Source organism: Cydia amplana, chromosome Z, assembly GCF_948474715.1.
Source record: "Cydia amplana chromosome Z, ilCydAmpl1.1, whole genome shotgun sequence".
In the NCBI taxonomy this organism is placed as follows: domain Eukaryota; kingdom Metazoa; phylum Arthropoda; class Insecta; order Lepidoptera; family Tortricidae; genus Cydia; species Cydia amplana.
Genome location: NC_086096.1, coordinates 6004224 through 6018566, shown reverse-complemented (window position 1 = coordinate 6018566; position 14343 = coordinate 6004224). Strand labels below are relative to the sequence as shown.

Here is a 14343-nt window from a genome sequence, read left to right as displayed (position 1 = left end):
TATTCATTAATGTCAGTAATATCACCTAAGTATAATTTTGAGTAGGTGATCGAACTGTCTATTCTAATTGGTTATGTATTTCAGTATGTATATCAATACTCAAACAGTATCCTACCAAAGTTGAAGATTGATCATTTACAGCAGTCATAACGATTTTCAAGTTCCTGTCTAGGTATATTATTTTAGAGGAGAATTATTTGGAGGCAAAAATTTAAAAGTATACTTAGTATTAAAAATTTATATCGTAAATGTTTCCCCAAAAAAAAACAGAGCATCTTATTCTGGTTACAGAGTTGTACAGTTAGGATGAACCTCTGTAGACGTCGTGGCGTTTGCACCATCTGGGGAACTACTTCCCGTCGCTGTATTAAAACCATTGACATAGATATCTAGGGACTGGCTTTACGGGCAATAATAATGAGGCATGACCGGGGCCAGTACAGCGGTGTGAAATCGCCACAACGTGATTGGTTGATGAGTTCGCATCGCGCGCGCGATTGGTTGACAAATTCGCATTACGCGCGCTATTGGTCGCAACTAGTTGCGTTAGACTGCACGATTGGCTGGAATTCGTGAGTAGCACCGCTGAACTAGTACGATTTTTAGTGCCCCATTAGCCCGTCCCTAGATGTTATACGTCAATGGTTAAAGTTAAAACACCCTGGCGGTCAAAGCGTCACGTAGTCAAATTTTCTTTTAAAATATCCTTTCCGATCCTAAATGGCGCCAAAAAATACAGCTGTAGATAGATACCAAGTAGGTGCTCGCTACGATTCTGACTCAGTTCTCTCGTCTAGACGAAATTATTGGCCAGCTCTAGCGAAAATATCTATCGGCCAATAACCGCGGCGTCTGGTCGTGAATGGGTATTGGGTATCCAGATTATCGGGGCCAGTTTATCGTCTATAAAATGTATTTGGTATATGACTAATTTAATGTGCGAAACGTCAGCCCAGGGGCCGTATCCTACCGGAAGAGATAGTGTAACTATAAACATTAAATTGATATACATTGTACTGTGCAGAATGTGTTATGAGTTATCTCCTGAAATATTTCCTTTGCGTTATGACATGGGGTTCTTCAAGAAGAGGGTATTCAGGGTTCTCAGAAATATCACCTGTATTCGTTTTATATCCGACTTAAAGAAAATTTAAACTTTTGTACACATATTTAATTACACAAACGAGTCTACCGCGAGTCGCGACGGGTCTACAATGAAACTATATCGCGGTAGACCCGTTTGTGAAATTAAATATTAAAGAAATTTTACCCGTTGAGTACAATGTAATTTATCTAAGAGCACTGTTTGACGTGTAAATTGAGTTAATGTTCTACCAAAACAATGGTATAAGCGGCGGATGCCCTCTGGCTTTGTTTAAGAAAACAATACCTGTAGGAACAAATCCATCCCCAGGGAGCTAAAGCTAACCCATAATTCCTTAATCAACTCTATACCAAGTGAACTGATTTTATACAGTTACCCTAAATTTAATGTCGTCTGCCAGTACAAGCGAACTTAGCATACGTACGTGATTAAGTAAATAACATGATGGTCGCACTTGTCTACATGACAGCTCGATAATGACATTGTATGTCTCTTTCAAATTATTTTATCACGTGCATAACGCCATCCATTACACGCCAGCACACACCACTCAGTGTTTTTCTGATCACAAGTTGTGATCAGAACAAAGTTTAACGAACTTGCCCTGCTAAGCCAAATAGCGCTATATATCTCAAAAACAAATGATTTTGAAAATGGAATTCTCAGCTATAGAATCTAAATTACAAGTTAGTATTTTTTGTATGAGATAGCGCTAGCGATATTTTCGGCCATAGCAGGGCACCAGCTCGTTAAATGTTGTTCTGTACGGATATGATGGTCGTTCTTGTCTACGTGACAGCGTGATAAAACGGTGTCCGTCACTTTCTTTCCCACGGTGTTAAACAGTGACAGTTATTTTATCACGTGGATAAAGATGGATAAAGCTATCCATAATAGGCTGGCAGATCAAGATATTTATAGACAGTACCTATAAGGGTATACCTATGTTAATGTCGATAGTGACTTGTGTTAACTTTCGGGAAACACGTGTCGAGGGGCTCCGAGCACATGTGCCCTCGTGAGAATTCGAATATGTGTATTCGGAATTTAATTATGGTAATGGAGGCGTCTAGGAAGGTTTTTCACAGTTTTATTCATGAACGTATATTTTGACCCATGACGTCTGCGTTTCGTTAAATTGCGATGAAAACGGGTGTTCGTGCAGTTGGAAGCATTCCAGGGTAACAATTTTCCATTATGCTAGTAGTTAGTTTACATATTCATAAAAGTGAAGGCAATTAAGCCGCAATTTTAACAAATTATTATAACAAATTAAAGTTGTATTTTAATGGTCGTGGGACTGGGAACCTACCGCGTACATCGAAATTCGAAGATTATCTATCTTTTAGAGAATTTAGAGTCATACACGAATTTTGATTTTAGACCCTCACAATAGCTTGATTCCACAATAGCCGATGTGCCATAGACATGCTTGTAGACAAGGGCCACCGTTGCCTCATCATCATATACATTTTTATGCCAGAATAGATTGTTTAGAATTTTAGATACTGTACCTTCTGCTGACTGACTATGTAAGGTCGCCTCATTCATTTTCACTCCTCTAAGTGTAAGGCCTGAGTGGACGCTCAAGTTGGGCGTGCAGCGGGGCGGGGCGTGCGGCGTGCATGTTAAACAAATGCAAGCGTATAGGAGCGGCCTTAGTGCACGCTGCTCAAATCACTTGTGAGCCCGACGCCCCGCTGCACGCCCCGCCGAACGCTCCGCTCCGAGCGTCCACTCAGGCCTTACACTAAGACGGATTAAGTGAATACTTTGAATACTTAAATAAAGGCCTGACAAATTAATTCACGTACAATGAACGCTTTCCCCCTTCGTGACGCTTAATTTTAGCCACCACTCAACGTCAAGGCCGCCAAGCCCTTATGTGGACGTAAAGCTGGATTACGAACGTTCCACCATCATGATATATTTGCGTCGAAAAGCAAAGACAATTCGTTTTTATGAAATCTAAGATCACGCTCATTGCGTAAGCGTCCTAAATCTTGGGATCCCTAAGATCCGAATACTAGGACGTGCTTGGTACATTCGTTTCCGAATTGAAAGTGCCGAAGTTGCCCCAGCCTTTAGTTGGCCCTTAGCCAAGACGCCCGGTCGATCGTGCAGAGCTCGTACCTACTCGAGCCGCTTTCCGACTCGACCTTATTTCCAAATCGTTTGTGTTTTAGTTTTTATATAGCAATTAAATGCATGTTTGAGTGTGTTAGGTTCCGGGAAAGCAATTTGTTTATGATAATTAATACACATTTAAATAGAAGGCAGAAGACTAAACTTGGTTACTAACATAATACAAAATATGCATATAAACATGAACGCTGAAAACAACACTCTTTTTTCTGGGCAGACGTCTGAAAAGAAGAATTGACAACTATTACTTATGTGTTTTTTTTACTTTGTTTAAGGGGTGGAACAACACTGACAAGTTCCTAGATACTAACACCGGCTTGTAATGTAATTAATTATATTTAATTATTCGCCTTGAATAAATGAATACTATTAGGTACCTATTCATAGCATAGGCTTCTTCCTAGTGGCGCAATAACAAATGTTTGCCATTTCACCCGCGAAGAGCGAAAACACGTCGAGAAAGTGCATTTAGTAGACGTTGGCAAATAGCATATCGCCTGATCGGTTTTATGTTTGTGACGTCCGTGCGTTGGGCGCGGTATCTACCCCCTGGCGACGAATGACGTTCGCTGCTCATTGTATAGGTTTATCATCAAGTTTCTTCATTTTTTGTAATAGTCATCGTGTACTTTGCTTAGATGTAAATTTACGTAGTTATTGTCGATAGTTGCCCAGATACCACGCTGGACCTTGTTTGTATTTCGGCCCGTTTAAGATTCGGTTAGTCGAGTAGCATTTTAAACTTCTCAATTTATTATCACATTTTAAAATGTTAACATTTTTGTTACTGACAGTAGGACTGATGAGCAGAATCTGCCACTGGTAATGTAGAAGATTCTAACCTTTGTAGATTAACCTTTTTTTTTTCAAGACAAGAATATGTTGTCATAAAGGTATTTTATTATGCTAACAATGTCTGGTATTTACATAGTGAACTTGCACAGTACGTTTCAATGGACCTTCCCTTGTTTACGCATCATTTATTTTATTTATGTTTCCAAAGAAAGCAAACCTTTTTCTTGCCCTCTTATGTGTATCAAGCCGATATATTATCGTCTGGATTATGATCGAACGTTCCGACCCAGTTGCAAGGAAAGCTAGTGCACACCCTGTATGTCGTATAACGTAGGTAAATCAATGTCACATGTGTCTTTTTACCGAGCCATTTATAAAGGAGCCGACGGAGACGTCGCGGCCCTTCGCTGTAATCGAATTAAAACGTACAACTAATTAAATTAACAGTGGATAAAGGAAACGTTGAATCGGCTATAGAGCAATTTATTTAAATATGCGAGCTTCCTTTGTCAAACAAGCCCAATTAACAAACTAATCTTTATGACTGATTGCGTTCATGCTCCTTGTAAGATTTTAATTGTTTTGTGCGCAGAATTATGTATGAATGTACTCTAGATTTAAGGATTCTGGGTCAATAACGACAAATCACTTAATCAACTTAATTTAAAAACTTAATTAAAGTAAGGCGGGGTAAGAAAACTGAACACTTAACAACGTGGTTATTTTATACCTCGTCTTGCTCCAGGTAAAATGAAGTTTTTCTTACCGTACAAGAGTAACTAATGTTTGGTTATTAATTTGACTTATACCCGCAATGAGAGAATGTATTATGTGAGTTAATGTCTTCAAATGGGCCAGGTTGGCTTATTTTGTGTTAAGTAGTGTCTTATCTATGAAGTTATCAGGGATGTTGAAGAAAATTGTTTCAATGAATAGCCAGTCTTCTATCAATTAAGACGCTCTATTGTAGATACCTTAAGAATAGATTGGTAGCAAATTGAATTTCTTGTTTTGATTTGCATCCACTTAAGTGAACAAGGGGCGACTGTAACGCGACGCTTTAAAGTTGTAAGAGTTGCAAACTATTTGGTTATGTCACCGTGCTTAAATGCAATTTCAATCAAACGTGAACTCTAATCTACTCGGCCTTTTTATTCATAACACAGGGCCTGCCGCGGAAATCGAAAATCTAAATTTGGTTATTCACTTCCCTATCACTCGAATATAGAAGAGCGATAGAGTGGCAGATAACGAAATTAAAATTTTTGGTTTTTCGCTCTATGCCTTCAGTATGATAATTATCTATGTACAATTGTATTTGTAAATGTATCAGTTTCACCCCTGGCTTCTCGCCACGATTTTGATGGTAGTTTTATATTTCATTCCTCTGTAATTTTCCGCGACCGGGTATTTTTTGCTGCACCCTACCCGGGTTTAACCTCCATAATAACCTCCCTTGAGTTTTCATAAACCCCTATGCGAAAAAGATAGCTATAATTTTACTCTGTTTTGTGTGTTAGTTATGTTTATTTTCTATACGGTTTAGTAATAATATCTGACAGTGACAAGGCGACCTCATGAAACATTGGGTCTTGGGATGTAAACGGGTCACTCAAGTATTGCAGTACAATACATCCCTGCAAATTGCAGCTTTTTCGAGTATCCGATCTTGTAAAACGCGAAGCAGTCCGAGCTGTATTCGACTATAAAAAAAAATACGCCCCTATACAGGATGCTTCCTGTAACAGGAGTAATAAATTAAACTAAAGGCTGTACTCCTCAAACTGACCAACATTTGTTCAGCAACTTTTAAAAATTATGAATCCTTTAGACTCCCTCTTTTTCATACAAAATAAATATTGCCTTCATGTACGCTGACATCAGTGTGTTTGACGTTGCTTGTCACGCTTTAAACATAACAAAATTTGCAATACATTGCGTCTTAGAATAAACTTTAAAGTGTAATAAAAATCAAAACATGAGTTATTTTCAAAAGTTGCTGAACAAATGTTGGTCAGTTTGAGGAGTACAGCCTAGAGTTTAATTTATTGCTCCTGTTACAGGAAACACCCTGTATAAATATTAACAATACGTTCGAGTCTCACGCAGAGCTACATGCTAAACACAAAGTAGAGTTTCTTCTTAGTCTAGATTCTAGTGTGTATTAAAATTTCTTATGAACATCATTTCGTTTTAATACGGTATAGCTTACCGCTAAGAAAATAGTAGCTCTTATAAGCAGTAAAGATAAATCCCGTGTTAAGCCTAAACATACACCATGTTTTGATACCTTACCGCCTTTATTACGTCCTTTTATAGGTACGATAACTCCGAATATCACCTCAATAAAGTTCCATGTTAAAGCGTAATATAAATATTTCGTGAGATTCATTGCAGGCGCTTATCCAGATCGTTTTTCATGAAAAATACAGTTTTACAGGGTACATCACCAGTCTATATTACCACTACTGACGGACCTGCTCTTTTTGGACCGTAACCACTAACCACCCTACTAAATTATGTAAATGTATATATACCGTATTGTCACAGGAGTATTGTAAGTAAAATTCCGCCACTTGTTCACTTTAGTACCTACTTCAGAAATTCATACAAAGCAAACAAGTGTGGTTAAGTCACCACTACTAGGCCGCCGCAGGGAATACCATCTTATAAATAAATGAATGTGTCCAGTACGGATATGATGGTCGTTCTTGTCTACGTGACAGCGTGATAAAACGGTGTCCGTCACTTTCTTTCCCACGGTGTTAAACAGTGACAGTTATTTTATCACGTGGATAAAGATGGATAAAGCTATCCATAATAGGCTGGCTGCACTAGCTATTTACTTTCTTTATTTAAATTGGCCTACGACCAGAGGCGTATTTACAAATTTGGCGCCCCGGGCCATTTTGATTTGCCGCCCCCCTTCATCAGTGACGATAAAGTATTTCATTTAAGAAAAAAAAACCTGCAACAAGTACCTTTGGGGTGTGAAATAAAAAAAAAGTAAACATTTACCATTTACTCACATAGGCATTTTAGTTCAGTCATTATAGATTTTGACCCGTGAATAATTCGTTCTTGGTGTAAATTCAAAAAATAGACTGAATCAGGCTCCTGTGTATACCTATACGAAAAATGGTTTTTTTTTCAAAAAAAACCGTTTTTCTTGAATAACTCGGCCATTTTTGATTTTACAGTAAAACCGCGAGGAAAAAATTGTAGGAAATTTGATTCTCTACAAGTTTGGTTCTCACAATTTTTCCTCTAGGATCGATATTTTGGAAATTTTGGGGGAAAAAAGGTGGGAACCAAATTTGTTCAGAATTTGATTCTCTACAAGTTTAGTCCTCTTCATTTATGCCGTAAAGTTGAAAATAAACGAGACAATGATAATTTTTAGGTCCAATTCAAAAAATATCGTTTTGGTGCAAAAAAAGTTCGAACAAAAATTGTTCAGAATTTGATTCTCTACAACTTTGTTTCTCTTCATTCATGCCGTAAAACGTGGAACATAGGAGATAATGACAATATTTTGAATTTGTCGCGTTTTTCAAATTTAATTTCCAAAATATCGATCCTGGAGGAAAAATTGTGAGGACCAAAAACTTGTAGAGAATCAAATTTCCTTTTTTTTGGAAAAAAACATTTCTCAAATATACACAGGAGCTTGATTCAGTCTACTTTTTGAATTTACACTCCCAGTGACCCCCCCCCCCCCCCGAGAGACCTACGAAAACAAAATCCAAGAACTAATTATTCACGGGTAGGGTCGGTTTTTTGGATAAAATGACTGTACTATTTAGGTACATTGTTTTCCTATGTACAATATGTACAAATTGGTTGACAAAATCATCAATGACGCTGTCGTAATTTAAAACGTTTGTCAGCTCAGCTTCTATATTAAGAAGAGCTAAGCTATTCAGGCGCTCTTCGCTGATAGTGGAACATAGATATTTTTTTATTCTTTTGAGTGCAGAAAATGATCGTTCTGCACTGCAATTAGTCACTGCGGTGCAAAGAAAAATGAAAATGGAATGCTTCTTTAAGGCCCTTATGCCCCTTATTTTTTATGAGTACCTAAGCTTAGTTGCCTTAAGCTCATTTTATTGTCGTAGGCGGTCAAAAAATGTTTTAATAAAACACACTCGTCTTGTAGGTCTACCGCGAGATCTAACGGGTATAGGTACTCTTTTAAGGTTTACGGCTTCGCCGCCCCCTCGAGGCCTGCCGCCCCGGGCCATGGCCCCCTTGGCCCTAGGGTAAATACGCCCCTGCCTACGACGGCCACGACACGTTGTAGTATGTTGTTCAGTGGCTTCAATATAAATTTGACAAGCAGCCGTTCCGTTCCTAAGAATATCCTGTTGCCGTAGGTAGATTCTGTGCTATCATTTTCACTTTTTCGTTTTTTCGGATTCGTTTTAAGTGTACACATGCGTGAAACGATACGCAGATGGGTTTCAAACCGGAATTAAAATTCGCATTCCAATTAACGTGAGGGGTTTAGCGGCGAACGATAAAGGCCCGGGTCAGATCGGCAGCCTTTGGTGTTGGAGACCAATCAAGACACCGATCCTAGTAGAATGAGGATGCAGCTGACTGTAATCGCAATTTCTATGACTGCGCGGTAATTTCCACTTGAGATGTTGATATATAAATAGTTGAGTTATGATGGTCGTAAATAATATTATAGGAACAGTTTACTTGTATGTCAGAATTAAGTCCTTAAAACTGCAAACACTTCTGAGGGTTTTGTACTTTTAGTACACTAGAAAAGCAAATTTTGCGAACTGCAGCAAGTTTAGTCCTTCGGTAATTCTTTGGTATCTGCCATGGTTTGGGAGTGCTCTTCCGCTCAAACTTGTAATTATGCTTGTATTATGAAAAAAAAACATTGAAAATCGTATCTATATACGATAGTTGCATGGTCATAGAAAACACTCATTGCATTGAGAGCTAGTTTTGTTGCCTTTAACATTTCTATGCTGTAGTGTCTAATCAGAAGATACGGAACGCTATTGGCAAGGTGCGCAGTCGGTGGAGGGGGAAGTGGCGCTGATCGTCACAAACACAGGTAATCTTATGGAATGTCTGACATTAGTACTAGCGGCAGCCGCTTGAACTAATTTTACTCCATAAGATTTAACGTAGAAAGTCTGCCAAAATGAGGGCAGCACCAGTCGTGCACCTAGCGAATATAAAACGTATTTTCTCATTTATATTATGAGTTTACTAGTTTATAAACTCATAATACAAATGAGAAAATACGTTGAAATGAAAACATAAAATCATTTCCTAATCTGATCTGTATTTACTTTATAAGCCTTGATCAACACTAACCCCGGGTCCATGTTTCCCAGCAAATGGTTTCCCTTTTAATGTTTCCTTAAAGAAATAACAGTCGCCCGAAACCGCTTCGACGGAGCTAAGTGGCTCGTTTTACTTTAGAAAATGGCTTTTTAGCAGATGTTGGAATCCTGCCATTCACCTTAAGATTGCAGTTGAATTAACTACACCGATTACGTTTTAACTCGATGCACCGAGTCAGACATCGAAGCGGGAAGATATTTTAAACTGCTTTCAATGTCAACGCGACATGGTTAATTTAGTTATAAAATGACTTTTATTTAATAAAAACGCTTAAAATAAAACCTTATAAATAAAAAAATTGGCCTAGGTCGTGGTCGCTCTGTAGGGTACCCAGAAGGCTGGCCGCATTGCCCCGCTGGATGGCAATGCTGATCCGCTGGGCAAAATATTGGCCAGCCCTCTGGTCACCAGAAGCCTCTATAAGGCGCTTTGACAGCTCCTTATAGAGGCTACGCGCGCTAGGGCCCCACGGCCCCAGGGTTTCCACCCCAGTTTCCATTTAGTTATTAATTTTGTTATCATTGGCCAATGCGTTTCGCTTGCGCCAATAGATACATTACGGACAATACTAGCGAAATGCAATGATAACTAAAACACATCAGTTAGATATCAAAATGTACGTTCGAATTGGCATATTGTTTTTTTTTAATAATACTCATATCAATAATGAGGCATTACTAACTAACTATTATTTTATGAAATATCACCCGAGTAAATCCAGTATTTCTCAAGTTCGGGTATGTAACGATGTTTGTACCTTTGACTTGGCTTCACCGCTGAGCTTCTAACCCGCTTATCGGCGTGCTAGCGAGTGCTCAGACAAGTGCCTTTGAGCTAGCTTGTAACGGACTATGATCTGTAGTTTGTTCAGGCTAACGAGTAACGTTCAATTCTATCCGCCACTCAATAGCAGTGGAAATAGCTGCGCAGTCGGAATTGACAAAATAAATGTACCGTGGAGCGAAAAAAATTAAGTTGCGTTGCAATGTCGATTTTGTCAGTAAAACAATTCATTTTGTTTTGTTTTTCAAATACCTTTTTTAATTTATTGAATAAACCTTTCGGCACAGATAATATCGAAACCAGATCAAAATGTCCTCTTATTCAAAGGCAAACTAAAAGCAAGGCAAAGGCCTTAAGTACCAGCATAATTATTTCAGGATCTCTGTATCTGATTGAGAAGAGCGGAACTCGGATCCTTTACGTGACGTGATATCGCTTTTAGCTCTCTGGTTCTTTACTTCCTTGAGCCCTTCCGCTGAACTAGTCCCGAGTTTCATCGAGATTACATAATCTTTCTAGAATTTCAGTTACACATTTCAGCCTCTTGACTGTATTTGAAACACAACAGAGTGAAAAGAGTACTGTACTGAAGTGTCTTGTAATATTTTCAAAATCCTCACTCACTAGTCGAATTGGCAAAATGGATCCGATGGTCAAATTATTGTCCGTTGTCCGTGTCTACCAACTTTAAAGTAAGTAAAAGCACACATATTAGTACAGTCTTCTAGTTTTAGTGGGGGGAGTAAGTGCAGAAGTGTATGGAGCTGGATGCACTTTTGTCTCAGGCGACGTATCGTATGAGGTACTTATGCGAGTGAGTATACAATGTATGCATACTCAATTACTCACTGTACTTACCTACTTCCCCTACTAGTTCTGTTTCGGTAACAGTTCAAATATGCGTTTAATAATTTAAAATATCACGCGGTATTGTTTGTGTTGTTCATTCCTTTCTCCGTAACAAATTGAAATTGCAAATGAATAAGTAGTTTAGTCTGACAGGCTCTCAGGAACAGCTTTGTTTAAAATGTGAAGCATTTTCGCCCCAGCTATAGTAAAGGACATCGTCCTCTGCCTTTGTTTCCCGACGCTTTACGGACGCCTTTTGTTGCTTACCTGCTGAAGATACTTTGGAAAATTGAGTTGCAACCTTAATTCATTAACCTATAGTCTCTTTTTTAAGCTGTTTTTGTTTGTTTATTATTTCACTTAACTGTAGGGTTTTCGAAGTGTTTTAGATTGAAAGCGATTGAACGATGACCCTTCGCTTTACAACCCTCGGTTGGAGATACAACAATATACGATACTAATGGAACTAAATAGATTACACTAGGCATCAGCGGCTCGTGGAGCTATCTTTAATAACACATGTTGTCCCTGATAAACTGATATACCTACTTATAAATAGGTGTAGGCTACGGCGACCGCTTACCATCAGGCGGGCCGTATGCTTGTTTGCCATCTACGTATTATAAAAGAAAATAGATGGCAAAGCTCATTCGCCAATAGCCCTTCTCGAAGGTAACCTGGGTATTTGACTGTATTTAAAATAGATTATTTTACATCATGCAAGAAATAAAGCACCAGAAGATTAATAGAGAAACGTAGACAGCAGTAATTTTTAGACACTATTTATATTTTAAAACCCGTAATAAAACTATAAACAGTAGGTAATTTGATCGTGACGTCACATGCTAGTGTTTCATATAAATTCCATAGTAGCAAAATCGTTTTGACAGTTCGAAAAAAGCAACTGATTTGACTAGTAGTCAAATACCCTATTAAGTAATATAATCTACTGGGTGATGTGATAACGTTAGGAGTGACACTAACGACCCCTATCTCCGCAGCGTGGCGCCGATGGAGAGCATGGACGACATTGAACTGAAGAACATTCAGCTGCAGTTCCCGTCCGCCCGCTGCTTCGGGGAAGCGGGCTGCACCGAGGTGCGCGTGCGCACCGACCGCGGGGACATCCTCGTGGCCGTGCAGGGCGACCGCAACAAGCCCGCCATCTTCACCTACCACGACCTTGGCCTAAACTGTGAGTACTCTCACTGATCGATCTTTCTTGTGTGTTCGAAAACATGATGTTTGAGCCTTGGCTTCCTGAGCGCTTCGGCGAAGCGGGCTAGGTATATAAATAATAAAATAATACCGAAATGCATGGTTAATAAAAAAACGAATCGAATGGTCGAATCATTAAATAGTTAGTAAATAAATCGAAAATATTCAAATGAACATCAATCATTGATACGGATTAGAACTCAAAAATCTTTAACTAAATTTGGACTAATACCTATACAGGTATGTTGGTATAGATAGAGTATGTAAATTATAGTCATACCTGCGTCATAAAATGTGTACACAATGAGTAATACTTGTGGTTAAAATACACATATTGCGTAACAATATTACTATCCACCGAGGAAGAGGGGTTTGTATGAAGAAACAGTCGTTCACTGTCGTATTAAATTAATATTATATCTACAAAATGGCAATCCAGCGGGGAAACGCAGCAAGCGTCCTGGGGACTTTAGGTTTTGAATGTTTCATATATTTATCTTGCAAATTTACTTTCAATATAATAAACACAATAAACGGTTTAAAACATACTAACCTTAGTAGGTATGTACTAGCCGTAAAAAGAAAATGTAACAAACCAATTAAAATTTCAAGCTTGAATTTTAATAGGTTCTTTATTATACGTTTTCATTAAATTGCAATGTAAGGCTTTCTATTAAAAATGGCAAGTTTTAATTAAAATTCCAGCACAAAGTCTCCACAAGCGGCACGCGAATGAATTCAAGATATTTCCCAACATTCGGGAGCGAAGCGTCGGTGTCTTGAGTTACATTTCCGGGGTCCTCTGCTCTACTGGCAGCATTGACACTTCACTAAAATTACACACCCAGCTATCCTACCCTGTATTTGGGCACTTTTGACGAGACACAATGTAGACAGTTACTTAACCAAAGCAATCACATGAACGAAAAACATAAATATTACTGTAGTTTAAGTCTTTAAAACGTATATGCAGGTTATATTGATTAAAATGAAAATTCTTACAGATAAACTTTGAATAACTTTAGTTCGAGAACTAATATGAACCTCAATATACCTGACTATAGAGTAACTAGATTAGACTAGTTCTTTTGGTTCTCGTGATATCGCCCTGTCGAAATGTAGCATGCTTTAAAAACCGAGACAGCAAAAATGTCATAGCATGCGATTCAATATAGATCTTGCGAGTCACAAAGTTTCCTTACATATTTTGTGAACGACGCGTGTCTGTCGCCATTGCGAGACGCGACGTCCAGGGAAATCTGATTCCATGTACATGATTAAATCGAGATGTGATATAACATGCCCTCTGAGTCGACTCGGATGGGAAATAAGGTTTACATCGATATGTGGGGTGGTTGTGGATAACTGTAGACAGGTAGACAGTATTGTTAAAAAACATTTATCATATTAAATCGTCATTTTATAACCGGTATTTGTTTATAAAAATACCAACGTTCGTATTTTACGAAATACAAATAGCAATATAGTTGGGTATGAAAACCAATTACCATTAAAACAAGTCCAATTATCCCAAAGAAATTTAATGACAATAGATTAAATAAATCTTACTAGTTACCAGCCATTTTGGATCATTAATTTTGTGGAGTGCTGCGGGGTGTCGAATTATGGATGGAAAATTAGGTTTACATGTTCTAATAAGGCAGGCAGAGGTGGCGGGAAGTGGTGCGGCGAGTCCTGTCTGCTGCTGAGGTTGCCACGTGATAACCACGACCACTCTTGTCAACAGTGTATAGAAGAACATATTTAACTTTTTTTATAACTGTAAAGTTTGCAATTGGTATTTTTATTTGGGATATAGAGTTTTCCAGTAAACAGTTAAGCTAGTAAAATTTCCAACTATAAACGTTTGAATATAGTAGGTACCTATTTTAAAACTTTTTTGATTGCTGTAAAAAGTGTAAAATATAACATAAATAAGTAATTATTTTATTCAATAAATATGTATAAAATCATGCAAAAAGTATTAAAATAGGTAGTAGGTGCCCAGATTAAACGATTATTTAAAGTTAAAAACAAATTTCCCAGTGGAAATTTTACTAGCTTAACTGTTTACT

At 38.1% G+C, this 14343-nt stretch overlaps 1 protein-coding gene across 3 annotated transcripts in view; it reads left to right on the top strand.

Annotated features, from left to right (window-relative positions):
* The window catches only part of LOC134660906 (protein NDRG3-like), a 115410-nt gene that overhangs the window by 28696 nt on the left and 72371 nt on the right, over positions 1-14343 (top strand). For all 3 annotated transcript variants that reach the window (XM_063516780.1, XM_063516778.1, XM_063516779.1), the window contains one exon: positions 12052-12245. In XM_063516780.1, coding sequence (XP_063372850.1) covers positions 12052-12245 — 194 coding nt within the window. The remainder of the gene's footprint in view (positions 1-12051; positions 12246-14343) is intronic.